The sequence below is a fragment of the Colossoma macropomum genome, unplaced genomic scaffold (genome assembly GCF_904425465.1).
Source record: "Colossoma macropomum unplaced genomic scaffold, Colossoma_macropomum, whole genome shotgun sequence".
NCBI classification, from domain to species: Eukaryota; Metazoa; Chordata; class Actinopteri; order Characiformes; family Serrasalmidae; genus Colossoma; species Colossoma macropomum.
Genome location: NW_023495392.1, coordinates 239865 through 255767, shown reverse-complemented (window position 1 = coordinate 255767; position 15903 = coordinate 239865). Strand labels below are relative to the sequence as shown.

The window sequence follows — 15903 nt, the reverse complement described above, 5'->3', positions numbered from 1 at the left end:
AATTTTTTAAAAAAATTCAGTCAAAACGGCCATCATTAATTTTTGAGTGTCAGGGAAAGAAAGCATAAAAGATATTTAACAGAAAACACAAGCTTCAATAGTTAAATACCATTTCTTTTCAGTACTTAGCATGTCCATCCTTTGCCTTTATTACAGCTTCCATTCTGTTCAGTATATTTGCTTTCAGTTTTTCAAAGATATCTGTAAAGATATTTTCCCATATTTCCAATTCAGTCCTGAACCTTACAAACCCTCAGTTTAGAAGTTCAGTCTTAGAAGGTGGCTGCATTTTCTGCTTCTAACAATCCAACTAATCCCAAACACTCTCAATGATGATGTGGTCTGGGCTTAGGAGTGGACAGTCTATTGTTCACAGACAACCAGCAACTTTTGGTCGATTTGCAAAACTGAAATTAAATAATTGTTTGAAAATCAAATAAATGAAGGGTGGTCCCAGACATTTGCACAGTACTGTATATTCATGGTACAGTTAGGGAACAAGGTATAGAACAGATATGAAATTCATACATTCAATCTCACTAAAGCGTTTCATATCATTTGCTTGGTTCTGAAGCATGGTTAATTTTCAGAAACATGTTGAAAGAAAATACACAGTGAAAATTAACCACATCCATTGTAATTGTTTACTTTGCTAAGTTGTCAGACCTACCAGTTGCACTCCAGTGGTAGGTCCAAAAAATACAAAAAATAATCTACGGACTATATTTGTTCAGTAACTAAAAACTCATTGATCCAATTCTGGCTATACTTTACTGTGACCATTCATCTTAGGTTGCTTATACAGGTCATACAAAGCTCAGGTGTCAAGGATAAAACATTAATGCATATTGAGAAAGATCTGGCAGAACCCCTGCAGAATCCTAAATTCTGTCCAAATCCCCCTAACCCGCACTCTCAAAGAACAGTCATTTGACTTAATTTATCACAAGTTAGATTTCAAGATTGGGTCAAAAAACAACTGAGGAATGTGACAAATGGAATTGGTAGTAAATGCAGGATTAGGGAGACTTTGATTCAATTTCATGCATATCTAAGGAAACTGTCCTTGCTTGTTATAATTCCAGTATGCTCTCTAAATGTATGTTTCCAATTTTGTTGTTATACGGTGTTTTTTCTTTTTACTCTTTTGCAAGACCTCGCTACTCTGAAATGGAATATACTCCATAAAACATAAATTTAATCAGATGACCTCAAAGGGGAAAAACATTGAAAACTGAAGCAGGTTAGATAATAACTATACACTATTTTACCATATGATCAGCACAAATTACAATAAGTTATGTCTATTTTTTTTTATAAAAAAAAATCTTAAAATCCTCAGAATAGCAATAGTTATTAAACAGACACAGTATTCACATATCTGAAATTACAAAAAAAAACTTTCTACTTGAAAATATCAAACAAAGTTTATCCATCCACAGTTTAGTTATGTGTAAGTTTGGTATGTTGTGATCCTTGACCTTCCTTACTTGTTTTGGGCAGTTCATCTGCATATTGAAACAGTTTCTTCTACGTTTAGTTTATTTGAAGTTGCAGGTGGCCAGGCACTGTTAAAAGCACTAACATTTAACTTTTCTATTTTTGCATGTTTTGGTTTCCTTTTAATGTGGCCTAGATACATTAATCATCAAGCATTGCTGGTGACAATGAAAGAACTAACTCACCATAGGAAAGATAGCAGGTAATCTGATTGGTTGCCAGTGGTGACAGTAACAAACAAACATGTTCTTTATTATTTTGCTTTGCTTATTTCAAGTATCTGTACTTTAATAAAGTACTTTCATTCCACTACATTTTAAAGCAAAATACCCCAAATTTTCCTTCACTACTTTCTATACAAATGTATCATTACTCATTTCTGTGAAGTGGGAGAAAACTGGATTTTCTAAAACATCTTTTTCTTTTTACTTAATCTTATATATATATGCATACACACACACACATTTTACTATGTTCATCAACAAAAAAATAACTATAGCAGCTACAATACCTCACAGTAGTTGTACTTTGCCAAACACTGTGGGTTACAGACTTAAAAAATGTAAACAAATACATATCTGCATGATCTGAAATGTAGTGCTTCAGCCCATCACCCCAACAAGGGTATAACAAAACTTCATTTTTAAGGGCCAAATGTCCAAACACTAGCTCAAGGCTTTGTTTTGCAAGTGTCAGAAAGCTCCACTAACAGCATGACAGCACACGAGTCTGTGTTTCTAAACCTCTTATGGTAAGATCCTTTTATTGCAAATTCAGCCATGAATTTGGTGACACCTCTGCTGCTACAGTTGCTGTACTTTGAAACATTTTGTTGCAACAATGTTCAGTGTTCACTTTTTATTGTGAACTGTTCTCATGAAGTAGATGATGAAAAGTGATTCATTTTCTGTTTTAAGAGGAGGCAGCAACTTTACATCACTTTGAACGTTTAAAATTTGGCAGACATAACGGATCAGACGGACAGACGGGAGAATGAATACAGGTTTGCAACTGATCAGACGCGTGACTTAAGGCAGGTGGCAGCTGGTGTGTCTGCGCCACAATCTAGCGTGTATCTCTCTGGATTATATCCGCCCTTGTGCAAATAGGATGATAAGGTAACTAGGTTGAGCCGGAGCTAACGGACAAAGACATTGGTCGGATCTGAAGGTACCGGCCTTAGCTACTTAATCTCTCTGAATAAAGCAAAACAGAGAAAAACACAACTACAGACATCTTCAGACTACAGATGTCTTTCAACCTCGTTGCCACTTCTAATGTCTTCTAAATTCTTGAGCCCATTCACATGCAAATCCTTGGCAAAGTACATGGCATTATTAAGTCTATGACACAGTATTAGGTATTTGTCATTTCCAAGAAGTGCCTCGACACGTTAATGAGTTGTGTGTGGGGGCATGTAAGAGCACTATGGACTGCGTGACCAGATCCATGCTACAAATATGTCACCAAACTTTGCTTACAATTATCAGCGCAATGACTCATAAGACATATGTTCCCTCTCTGTTTGAAAGATACGCGATAAATACACGCGCGTGCCAGTTAGAGCCTATTTGTATCTGGGAGACCGCGTACGCAGCACCTTCAAATCGTTGACATACACCCGGTTAGATAATCTGTTGTTAAATCTAGAATAGAACGCGTGACAAAACGACCTAATAAAGCCATCAGACCCAGCTTTCTCATGAAACAACAAAGCGCAATCAGCAGGGTACAACACTAGCCTATCTCACTTCCATATTTCTGCCAGTTTTAGTCTTATCCTCAGAGGCGGCTCGAATAGCCTGCCAATAAGCAGGAATTCCCTCCTTATCTAATCCGAAACACATCGCTGTAGTAAGCTATTCTCACAAAGACGTCATTTATCACACGGTGTCAGTGAGCAGTTACCTGTATTGAAGCAGTGGAGCCGACTGAATATTACTCCTGGCGAGCTTTCAACGCGTGTGTTCGGCCAGAATAGCAGCGTCTTAATAACTCTCCATGCTTATATCCCCCACACAGCAGCTGTAGATGGACGCCTGGGCAATATATTTTTACACTGACTCTTTCACTTAGGTGATTGTTGAAATATCGCTGTTTCCCCGGAATTCACTGTGATGTCTGCCCCTGCCAAGTGTAGCTTATGCCGCGGACTGACTTTTAACTGTTGTATCCCTCCTCAGAAGGGGACTCTGTACCACAGCCTGAGCAATAGCAGATGGCCTATAGGCTATAGTTAGAATCAAACACGAGCGCCAGCTAGAAATAGGAGCAGATAACCTAACGGAATTTTGGAATAATATGCATAAGAAGTCGCCACAACACTTTTTGCTACTGGTTCCATTATGACGTGTTTCTATAGCTCAACCTAATTTAAGCTTCGCTTTTTAAGGTCTTTCCTTACTATTTTGTCCTGTGCTGTAAACTAATGTCTGCCCAAATGCAAAGGCATTTCAAACAGGTGAGCTGAATGTAAAACTTTTTTTTTTCTGATGGAAAGTTATGTTGACATAATTTCTTGATTTTACCTCTTAGAAGCTATTGACTTTTATTATTATTATTATTATTATTATTATTATTATTATTTAACAAGGGTGCAAATAATCCTGGTGGTCTCTGTAAATATATCTATGGAAAATGTTACATATGGAGTAGGCTGAACTATTGAGTAATACTAGTTTGCTACTCTTGTTAAAAATAAATAAATAAAATAATCATTGTCTTTGTTGCTCATTAGCTTGATCGTATACTAAAATATGAGTGAATCTAACCTTGACGATATTATTCAAATGCTTTTTTTTCCCTCAAAAACACTTTTCAGAGTTATTGGCACATTCTCTTTGTCTGTTATGCTGGTCTGAGTGGATCAGACACAGCAGTGCTGATGGAGTTTTTAATACCTCAGTGTCACTGCTGGACTGAAAATAGTCCACCAACCAAAAATATCCAGCCAACAGCGTCCTGTGGGCAGCATCCTGTGACCACTGATGAAGAACTAGAGGATGACCAACACAAACTGTGCAGCAGCAGATGAGCTATCGTCTCTGACTTTACATCTACAAGGTAGGAGTGTCTAATAGAGTGGACAGTGAGTGGACACAGTGTTTAAAAACTCCAGCAACACTGCTGTGTCTGATCCACTCAGACCAGCGCAACACACACTAAGACACCACCACCACATCAGTGTTACTGCAGTGCTGACATTGACCCACCACCCAAATAGTACCTGCTCTGTGAGGGTCCATGGGGGTCCTGACCATTTAAGAACAGGGTAAAAGGGGGCTAACAAAGTATGCAGAGAAACAGATGGACTACAGTTTGTAATTGTAAGTGTATTGTAAGTGGAGCAGATAAAATGAATGATGAGTGTAGAAACAAGGAGGTGGTCCTTATATATATATATATATATATATATATATATATATATATATATATATATATATATATATGTATTTTTTTTTCTCCCCCCACACTACCTTGTTTAAATATACCAGTCTGGTTTAATATTGCTGTATGTAATTAGGTTATTCTAGTGGTTATGATCTTTCAACTCTTTAGCTAAAGGTCTCTATATATTGTCATTGTCATTTTACTAGACATCGATTGTTTTATTTCAGTTGGACTTGTGCTGGTTATCTCTAGGTTGATGTGCCTGAAGCTGATAATATCTATTCAGCTGTTTTGTCATGTGCTTTTGTCATATATTCCATTCCATCTGCTGCTTTGTCTGTAATCTTACATGCATTTTAATATAAAACAATGTGTATATACATACATTCCTTTTTTATATTCATAAGTATACATATGCAAGACACCACCCTCCCAGTTGAAAAAAAAAATCAATCCACACCACTGAAAATGAGCTATTTTTAATGGAAGCGCTTGACTTAAGATGAGCATTTAAAAGTAGGCTATCATGCTCAAACTACTCAGACACTCTAGTACACTACAAAAGAATAACACAGCTAACAGCATCACATCACACAGTCTGAGTGTGTGCTATTTCAAGCTAGAGGGTTGGATCAGATTAATTTCCTCTGATATTTGATCCAGCAGCTTCCAGTAGCTTGATTTCGACCCAGTACAGACACCTGATATCTTATTTTAAATTTTGAGAGAGTAACCCCCTTTTTCTCCATCCATTATTTATCATGATCAAACAACTCAGAGCGCAGACACTATATAAATTAATGTATAAAAAAGTAATGTGCCAGTATGGTATGGTGGTGTCATTATATGATTTTTAAATTGTTTGGAAACAGCTTAATTTAATTTTGGAATATTGCAGTCTTTATGATGTGCTCACAATTTCTGTTAGTCCACCTGGCATAAGTGGTTTTCATGTTGTAAATCAGTGTTTACCAACCCTTCTCTTGGACATCTACCTTGCTGCAAATCTAATACCCATCATTCAACTAGTCAAGGACTTCTGAAGGCAATCATTAGTTGGATTAGGTGGGTTTGGTCAGGGTTGAACTTAATGTTTCCCAACATTTTGCAGCTCATGGCCCACACAACTGAAAATGAAAGCTTTTGCAGCTCTCAGAAAGATGTAACCATTTATTTATTTAATTATGATGGATACATTTCATATGATCAATAAGACAAATGTTTTACATTGACTTGCAGTGAAAATATAAACATAACTAGCTAGCTATGTCGGTTACATCAGTCATGTATTTTGCCAGGCCAATCACTGAGTTTGACCTATTATTTTTGTAAATAATTATCAAAATAATAGTATTTGTCATATTCAAAATTATGTTCGGTTAAATGTCTATATATTCCAACAAAGTTTCACAGTTTAAAAAAAAAAAATAGCTGGACAATCACCACCCACTGGGGTCTTTGGCCCACAGGTTGAAAACCACTATTTTAGTCATCAGGAAAGCTAGTCTTAAACAACTAATGTCAAGAAAGAATAAACAAGTGTTACAAAAAAATGCACCAGCAGGCCCAAGGTGTATATAAACAATATACCAGAGGTAATAAAAATTTTCTTGTAGTGAAATCAAGGAGGAGCACTGCCAAACTATTACTTTTGCTAGCTAGATTCATATTTAGGATTCATTACACATAAGCCAGCAATAAAATAGGTTGTTGATGTCAGTTACATATTTGTTGGTAATTTATTACCATATCGTGTGATAACTATGTATTTTGTCAAGGACATTGTTCAATGACTCACTTCCATGTCACTTGTGCCTAACACCCTAGTGACTTCACCAAAATAGAAGACTGTAACAGGTTTCAGATGTTGCACTGAAAATAGACGGTCTTCAGATATCTTAAACATTCATGAAAATAGCAACGCCCCTTCTTGCAGTGCTCATTTAGCATGGACCTCCCATTTCTTCATCAGCCTCCCCACCATAGTGAGACTATGAAAATACCAATATGTACTCCATTTAAGACATATTGATAGCCAACACCCCAACAATAAATAGGGCCTTCCACCAAACTATTCTGGTGCTACTAAAAAAGTAGTTCATACACCTTTCAACACATTATTTAATAATTTAATGAAGAACATTTTAATGCTTGCAAAATGCATGAAAATTATGTTTATGGATAATTATTGAGTGTCTGTTTCTGTTTGTTTCAGAAAAATCAAACAGAAACCTTTGGATCTTTTTGACCGAGTGGAAAACCTCTATTGGCCAGTACTTACTACTGATAATTGTAATCATTACTCTTTAGATTTAAATATATAACTGACAAAACAAAATGGTATTCACTCATAAACCGCCACAATAACAGTTTAAGTTAACCAATATGTAATTGGGACATTGCTTAAAAAAAATGGTAAACTGAAATTAAGTGCTGTGAAAAAGTATTTCTTATATTTTTGCTAATTTGTCATATTTAAATGTTTCAGATCATCTGACTGATTTTAATATAAGATAAAGATAACAAGTAAACACAAAACATAGCTTTTAAATGATTATTCCATTTATTGAAGATAAAGACTTTTTCAAAACCTATATCACCACTGCTACCCTTGGCAATAACAACTGCAATCAAACGTTTGCAATAACTTGTGATGAGTCTTTTACATTGCTGTTGAAAAATTCTGGTCCACTCTTCTTTGCAGAATTTTAAAAATTACGGCTACATTGGAGAGTTTTTTGAGTACGAACTGCCTCTTTAAGGTTTTGCCACAGCATCTCAATGGGATTCAAGTTAGGACTTTGACTTGGCTACTCCAAAACCTTGATTTAATTGTTTTGAGCCATTTAGAGGTGGACTTGGAGGCATTTACTTGTGTGCTTTAGATCACTATCCTGCTGCATAACCCTACTGTCCTTGAAAAGTCGTGGTGTTCATCCAGATGTTTTTGGCAAATGTGAGACAAACCTTTGTGTTCTTTTTGGTCAGCAGTGGTTTGTGCCTTACAACTCTCTCATGGATGCCATTTTTGCCCAATGTCTTTCTTATTGTGGAATTGTGTACACTGACCTTAACTGAGGCAAGTGAGGCCTGCAGTTTTTTAGATGTTCATCTGGGTTCTTTTGTGACCTCCTGAGTCGTTGATGCACTCTTGGTGAAATTCTGGTAGGCCAGCCACTCCTTATTTGTGGATAATGGTTCTGACCATTTTGGTTTGCTGGAGTCCCAGAGCCTTAGAAATGGCTTTGTAACCCTTTCCAGATATGTACATTTCCATGAGTTTGTCTCTCATCTGTATTTGAATCTCTTTACAACATGGCATTATGTGCTGCTTTCTGAGACCTTCTAGCCTGCTTCACATTGCCAGACAGGTTCTATTTAAGCGATGTTTAGATTCAACAGGTCTGGCAGTATTCATGCCTGGGTGTGGCAGGTGGAATTAAACCCAATAGTCAATTGAATTTGGTTAACTGGTTGATTTAGTAGTTTAGGGAGCAAAAGGGCCAGGTAGGCTAAACAGCATTTTTCCTTCAATAAATGAAATCATCATTTAAAAACTGCATTTTATGTTTACTTGGCTTATCATTGTCTAATATTAAAAGTAGTTTGATCACCTTAAACATTCAAGTGTGACAAATATGCAACAATAGCAGAAATTGGGAAGGAAGCAAATACTTCTTTGCAGTAATTTCTAGACTTTTGGCTATACTTTTACTTCTCACTTCTGTATGTGTAAAAATTTACAAATACTAAATCAAGTTGTTTTACTTCTTTATAACCTTAACACGATGTACCTCATACTGCTGTCATTTTACTTATTATTTTTAAATAGTAAAGTTTTAAAACGGATTATGCACCTCCCCTCAAAAGTGATTTAAACACTGTATAAACCATTTCACATCAGTCCACTCTGAATTACTTTGTTTACATCTCAACCACTGATTTATTCAGAAACTAAAAAAAAGAGAAATGAACTGAATCTTGAGTCCTTGTTGTTCACAATATGAACAATACAGCACTTTATATACTGTATGTAACCATTTTTAAGTTCAGTGACACATTTAAAGATAAGATTTTTTCTATCAACCAAATAAGATTCGATGCAACATCACCTGCTGTTTCAAAACAGGCGGCAGGAGCACTTTCTAAAGCAAGACAATAAGACAGAACAGGACATAAAAAAAGACGAAACATGACAACCAATGGCAAAAGTCATAGTTTTTTGGGAGGATTTGCAACCACCTCTGCTAAGCCCTTCTAACTTCAGGCACCAACAAAAATAGATTTCAGAACATAGCTGCTCTATGAGCAGTGCAATGTGATAATGCATGACATCATATGTTAAGCTTCTGGACCCTAAATTAACATGTAGGGCACAGCAGCTTAACATATGAAATTTGCCAAATGCATCACAAACTGCTTAAGTGACTATCCACAATATGAGGAATGGATCATATTGAGTTAAGGCTGTGGTGACCAAACTTAAACACTACATAAACTCACACATAAACTAAAGTCAGCCACAGCATAGTAAAGAGACCATGGGAGATTTCACAGAAAAACAATTAAATGGTTAAGGTAATTTTCACCTAAACAAATGTAAAAATCTAAAAAGAAATATGCCACATGGAATCCCTACACTGTATAATGTGAAATATCAGAATCAGACATTCTTCAACGGCTTTAATAGCTGTACTGTATATCGTCAGTGTGTCTCTGGAGTTTCAGCTGCAGTCTGCAGATCAGTGGCAAGTCAAGTCAAGTCAAAGTTTATTTATATAGCGCTTTTTTGTCACAAAGCAACTTTACAGAAAAATCCGGGTCTAAGCCCCCATGAGAAAGCCAATGGCGACAGTGGCAAGGAAAAACTCCCTAAGAGCAAGAGGAAGAAACCTTGAGAGGAACCAAGACTCAAAAGGGGAACCCAAGAGACTGTCATAGGGTGCCAACTTTGCCTTTGCCTAATTTTACAATTCAGTTTGTGAAATTTCTGCCCTGCTAGATCTGCCCCGGTCAGCTGGAAGTGCTATTATTGTAAAATGGAAACATCAGCCACAAAACAGTAGACCACATAAACTTACAGAAGTGAGCACTGAAGCATGTAGCATGTACAAATCACCTATCCTCTGCTGCATCACTCACTGACTGCCTCTGGAAGCAACATGAGCAGAGGAACTGTGCATCAGGAGCTTCATGAAATGGGTTTCCATGGTTGAGGAGCTGAACACAAGCCTAAGATCACTATGATCAATGTCAAGCATCAGCTGGAGCAGTGTAAAGCACGCCACCACTGGAATCTGGAGCAATGGAAACATGTTCTCTGGAGTGATATATCATGCTTTACTATCTGACAGTCTGATGGCCAAAACTGGGTTTATGGATGACAGGAGAACACTACCTACTGGAATGCACAGTGCCAACAGTTTGGTGGAGGACAGATAATGGTGTTGTTTTCAGGCTTTCGGTTAGGATCTTTAGTTCCAGTGGGGGTAATGTCAACACTACAGCATATACAATTATATGCTTACAACCTTTCCTGTTCTAGCATTATTGTGCCCCTGTGCACAAAATGAAATCCATAAAGAGATGGTATGATGATTTTGGCGTGTAAGAACTTGAGTGGCCTGCACAGAGACCTGACCCCAACCCCACTGAACACCTTTGGGATCAACTGGAACATTGATTGCAAACCAGGCCTTCTAGTCTGACATCAGTGTCACAAATGCTCTTTTGACTGAATGGGTACAAAATTTCCATAGACACACTCCAAAGCCTTCCCATAAGAGTGGAGGCTGTTATAGTTGCAAATCAACTTTACATTAAGGCCCACAGTTTTGGAATGGGATGTCCGGCAAGCTAATATACACTCCTGTGCAGAAAATGGGCCAAGCCCACTTTTGGGCACATAGTGTATGTTTAGATCAGCTCAGATATGTTAGATTAGTTTATATATGTTAGAAATGTTAGACTTATTCAGATATGTTAGGTATGTTAGACTAGGTCAGACATGTTAAATATAGTAAACTAGTTCTGATATGTTTAATTTGGCTGTTTGTTGAATTAATTTATATCTAAAAAATCTATTTTTGTGTTCATAAGACCACACATCCAGAAAAATGTACTGTGAATCTACTGCAGTATTTGTTCACATCTTATAGTGCATATCAGCAAATTTAGAATTTTCTCTTCTTAATATAAATTTCTGGTTTTAGTTTTTAAATCAGAACCTAAGACAACAAATTTTCCACTATGAACTTTAACTTTGTTATTACAGCTTAAAACAAGCAAATCAAGCAAATTTAAGCTAGCATTTAAATGTATTAATAAAGTAAAATTATAAATGGTCAAAACCATACACTACAAATGTACATGTTAACACTGTGAGTGTTAAATTTAAAACATTTCTCAGTCCACACCAATTCGAGTTAAATTTACATTTTATGAAGTGTTGTTATCTCACATCACCTCTAGTGTTAAATACTGTAACACTGTCAGTACCTGGACTAGTGTTAATTTCTCACCGCACTGGAGTCACTAGTTCACTTAATTGGTGTGAACTCTTTAGTGAAATTTTATTGGATCTGTAGACTAGTGCTAAATACACTATCACTTAACATTGTAATGATCAGTAAGTTCTGCACACAGAAACTGCCATAAATAATGACTGGGTGTTTGAGTCTTATTAACATGCTGGGTGTAGAAAGAACTCCAGAACAACACTCAACACTGAAAATTCAACATTTTCAACAGTGTCAAACAGTGGCAAATTGCTATGTATAGACGTACATTTACATAGTAAATTTTGTACACATTAAGATAGGCATAAAATTGGTATTAAGAGGGACAGCTACACACCCTAGCATGAGCAATAAACACAGGAACTTGGAATGGACATGAAAAGCAAGAGGGTGAAGTTGCAAACCTTCAGAGCCAAACTGTCACATGCAACTTGAGAAATCCTCTAGATTACTTGGATACTCAGCAGGGCATGCCATAAACAACAAGCGCCCACCCCTCATCCCAATAACCTTCTTCAATCCCATTCACGCATAATTAAAACTACAGGTTTCTGATTTACTAATTTCAGCAATTATTACTATTACTGACACTAGGATTACCCATTTGGTAAAATTTACTCGGCTTACATTACCCTAGACTGCTAGCCAACAACAATATGACTGGCTAAAACAAGGGCTCCTGAAATCTTACACCAGGCAGCTGCAGCTATTTCAAGCTCTTTAAGACCATATTTCAACAGGAGAATAAATATAGCACACTCCAACCCCAACCCCAACCAGAATTCAGGATAGGCAATACGATGTTAGGCCAAATGATTATTTCACAAATCTTTGTTCATTCAAAAAATCCTTCACAGCACAATTTTCTATCAAAACTGTCAAAAAACAACAACAAAAAAAACCATCAACCACAAACAGCAGAGCAGACAGTAAAGACAAAAAGTTAAATAAAAATTACTGTATATTAATAAACATATTATCAGCAAAAACAAAATAAGCCTGTTTTCAGTATAAACCCTATTGACTAATATATCCTACATTACATTTATAGCCTCTATACTGCTATGCATTTCATATTTCAAATGATGTGTAAAAAGTAAGTATATCTATACAAGACATTTGCATTTCTTGACAACAAATGTTTGTAAGTGAAACATGCAGAACAGCTGCTTTCAGAAATCTTGTTTGCTGTTAGTATGATAGCTGTATAGGCACGCCTTACGGTGAGTTTCTTCTTACCTGATCTTGTCTTTATGATTTCTCCAAATTCATCCTCAAAAGCTTCTACTTCCCACTGGTCCTCTGGGCTCCCAGCTTCAGCCATGTCAGAAAATGTTTTGCTCAAAGCTTTATCAAAATAACACAGTTAGTGAAATTTAAAGCTATGTATTTCAAGAAAAACTAGCTCCTAGACGCAGGACAGAAGTTTGTGAATGGCACTGCTGTAAGACAGTTGATGAACTGTTATGATGCAGGGGAAGCAAACTTGTCAAGAGGCCCAGAAGAGGAGGAACAGGTGGCAGATTCTACTCATCTTAAAATAGAGCTTAAAATGGACTAGACAGTTTGTGTCACCATGGACAGCATCACAAACAAAGGTTTTGCCTATCTTTTCAGGACCAAATAACAACACAGTAATATATATAATCTGCATTTGAAGAGTAGAACTTTTGCTGTTTTGCCTTTGAACTCTGAATGTAGTGAAAACGTATACTTTTATGCTTAAACTAAAATTATTTTCTCCAACAGTAATTTTATTTGTAATCAGTCACCAAAAGCAAGGAATCAAATGTTTTTGGACTTGGGAATCTGACTACCTCTCAAGATAAACATTTGAAGGACAGTCCAACAAGCAATGGATTGCTGGATTTGTGTCCTCACAGTGCTGCACCAGTAACATATTTGGATGTACACTGTCGGCCCCAGCTGACACCTGTAATACAGATACTGTACATTAGAGATTATATTTTCTTAAGTGATAAAAGAAATACAGGTTTTGGAACCTATTTTAAACGTAATTGTAACCTAATCGATTTCAACCAGTCAGCATGATAAACATACTTTAGATATAATTTAATTAATAATAAAGAGTATTTATTAAAACAAGCATCGACTGTATAACTATCTAAACAAATCAAAGAAGTCTCAGAATGCCGTGCGCCTCTCTGCAGCCTTTATTTAGTCCAAATTTAATGTTTTTAATGTTGTGGGTTATTAGATGTAATATGTGTTACTTGGTTATGTTTTGTTGTGTTGTGTTCTGTTGTGGGTTAAGAGGTGTGGTTTTTGGCTGTTACTGACTGCCCCTATTCTTCTCCGTTAGTTAGTTCCCATCTCTGCCTGCTGTTTCAATAAAGCGTATTTTCCTTGAAAAGAAAAATGGCAGATTCTGGGTTTTCCACACCAACGCTACAGTAACTTAGCTAGGATGTCTGCATTCTAAATCCTACAGTTACACTTTATACTTTTAAAAATAAATTTCACTATTGTTTAAAACATGAACAAATAATTTTTTCAGGTACTTTAATGTTATTATTTAGTAGCCCACAATAGACAACTGCAGTCATTTTTTCGTCATTTTGTAGTCGGCGCCATGCTCTTATGCCCATATTAGGAACTCCAGGTCTAAGCTTGATTTTCTGTGGCCAGAATAAATAGGGTTTTCGAGGATCACCTCTATCGCGCCACGTAGTTAATAACTATGTTCAGAACCCGATACGTTTTGTCCTATGAAGATTCTTCTGTCGAATATCTCTGGATCCTTTGATTTACGAGGTCGTTAAAACTTAAAAATATAAACACTGCTACACGTAAGCTAATGCTACTGCGCACTGAATTGACGTCATTACACTGGCAGCCTCCTTAGGCAGCAGGCTTTGTCGGTGTGGTCGTTCCACGTACAGACTGAGGGCAGATGAAAAGAAGTCAGAACAAAAGAAGCAGGTTTCCCTGCAGTTCATCTGATACTCACGATAAATGTTTCCTTTTTGTACATAGCTTGATTCGACAAGCTCTATTAACTTACCTGCAATCAGGCTGATTTAGTACAGACTTAGCTTAATATTACTGCTCAACCCATAATAGGCGTATTTAGGCTATCAAAATATCCTAATTATTATTTTAATGCTAGTAACATCTAAGGAAATTTTCTCAGGACATTTGCCAACTTCTTGTTCGAAACTCAAAAAAGAAGCTAAATTCAGCCTTACTTTTATGTAGCTTAGTGACATCAAATTGATGCGCAGTAGGTTAAGCTCGCATGTAGCAATGTGAAAGCCGGTTTATGGCAATATTAGTTTTAAGGCTCCTTAACGACCACGTAATTCAGAGGATCCAGCGATTTTCGTGAGAAAATGTACACAGAATAAAACATATTGGGTTCTGAACATTTTTATCCATCACAGGGTACGACAGAGGCGATTTTTTAAAAGCCCATTCATTCTGGCCATAGAGAAATTGAGCTTAGACCCGGAGTTTCTAGCTGATATGTGTATAACACGGACTACAGAATGACGCACGACTAGTGGTCTGTAGGTTACAAACCTGACAGGCACAGCATAACGTCCTCCAAGTAGTTCACTAAGTTTTGCTAGCAGTTGTTAGCTAGCCAAACGACTAAAGAATTTAGCTACTCATTCTCAAATGCAAAGGTAATTAATTTTACTGTGAAATGTGTTATTCAATAGAAATTCGCATTAATTCATGAGTATTTCTCCATTGTTTAACCGTGACAAACGGGTTTCTTCCGCGTCAGCCTAACTAGCTAGCTCAGAGAACTTGTAGAGAGAATTACCACTCTGCAACGTCTTCCGGGTTTCTCAAACGCTAGAGGGCGCTCCCGAGTGAGTCCAAAATGAATGGGTTGATATGGAGCATTTGAGCAAAATCATAGTTTATAAATGCTTAAACATTTTTTAATGTAAATGAATGCAATCATTTCCTTAACACTGAATAGCATAAAACATTTTAACACTGCTGTTATATTTTTAAGAGCTTTTAAACTCGAGCTATAGGAGTTGCCTGTACGTCCATGTTTTTGATATAACTGGGGGAATAGGAAGTGTCCAGGCTCCTCATAAACCGGCTCTGACTAGCTAGCGGTGTTTAGCTTGTGTTTCAACTCCTCTGCTTCGCTCTCACCTTTCTTCAGGAAACAGTGAAGCTGTATTCGGTAGCCTAGAACTACCCCTAGCTTCATACATTCCCTTGTCAGTATCCACTTTTTTGGCCAGACATTCTTCCACATTCCCCACTCTTCAGCTTCTGTCACCGTTAACACTTAACGTCAAAGATTTTTCGGTGGGTGTAAGTGTTTTGTTGAATTTTGAATAGCATTTAATTAAGCCTGTTAATTGTCCATCAATGCCCTCCCCTTTAGACGCAGCACTGCTGCAAGAAGTCACATGGCACAAAGACAAGCAAATATATGGAACATTTATTTGACACAGGACTTACATATAAGATACAAAAGTATTATCAATTAAAATGTACACGA

At 36.8% G+C, this 15903-nt stretch overlaps 1 protein-coding gene across 7 annotated transcripts in view; it reads right to left on the bottom strand.

Annotated features, from left to right (window-relative positions):
* dmd (dystrophin) overlaps positions 1-12883 on the bottom strand; it is a 164887-nt gene extending 152004 nt beyond the window's left edge. For 6 of the 7 annotated variants that reach the window (XM_036562454.1, XM_036562453.1, XM_036562455.1 and 3 more), the window contains exon 1: positions 12648-12883. In XM_036562454.1, coding sequence (XP_036418347.1) covers positions 12648-12732 — 85 coding nt within the window. In that variant the 5' untranslated portion in view covers positions 12733-12883. Of the gene's footprint in view, positions 1-3408; positions 3430-12647 lie in introns of those variants that run through there. The other variant, XM_036562458.1, reaches the window with a different exon arrangement.
* Positions 12884-15903: the final 3020 nt, after the last annotated feature.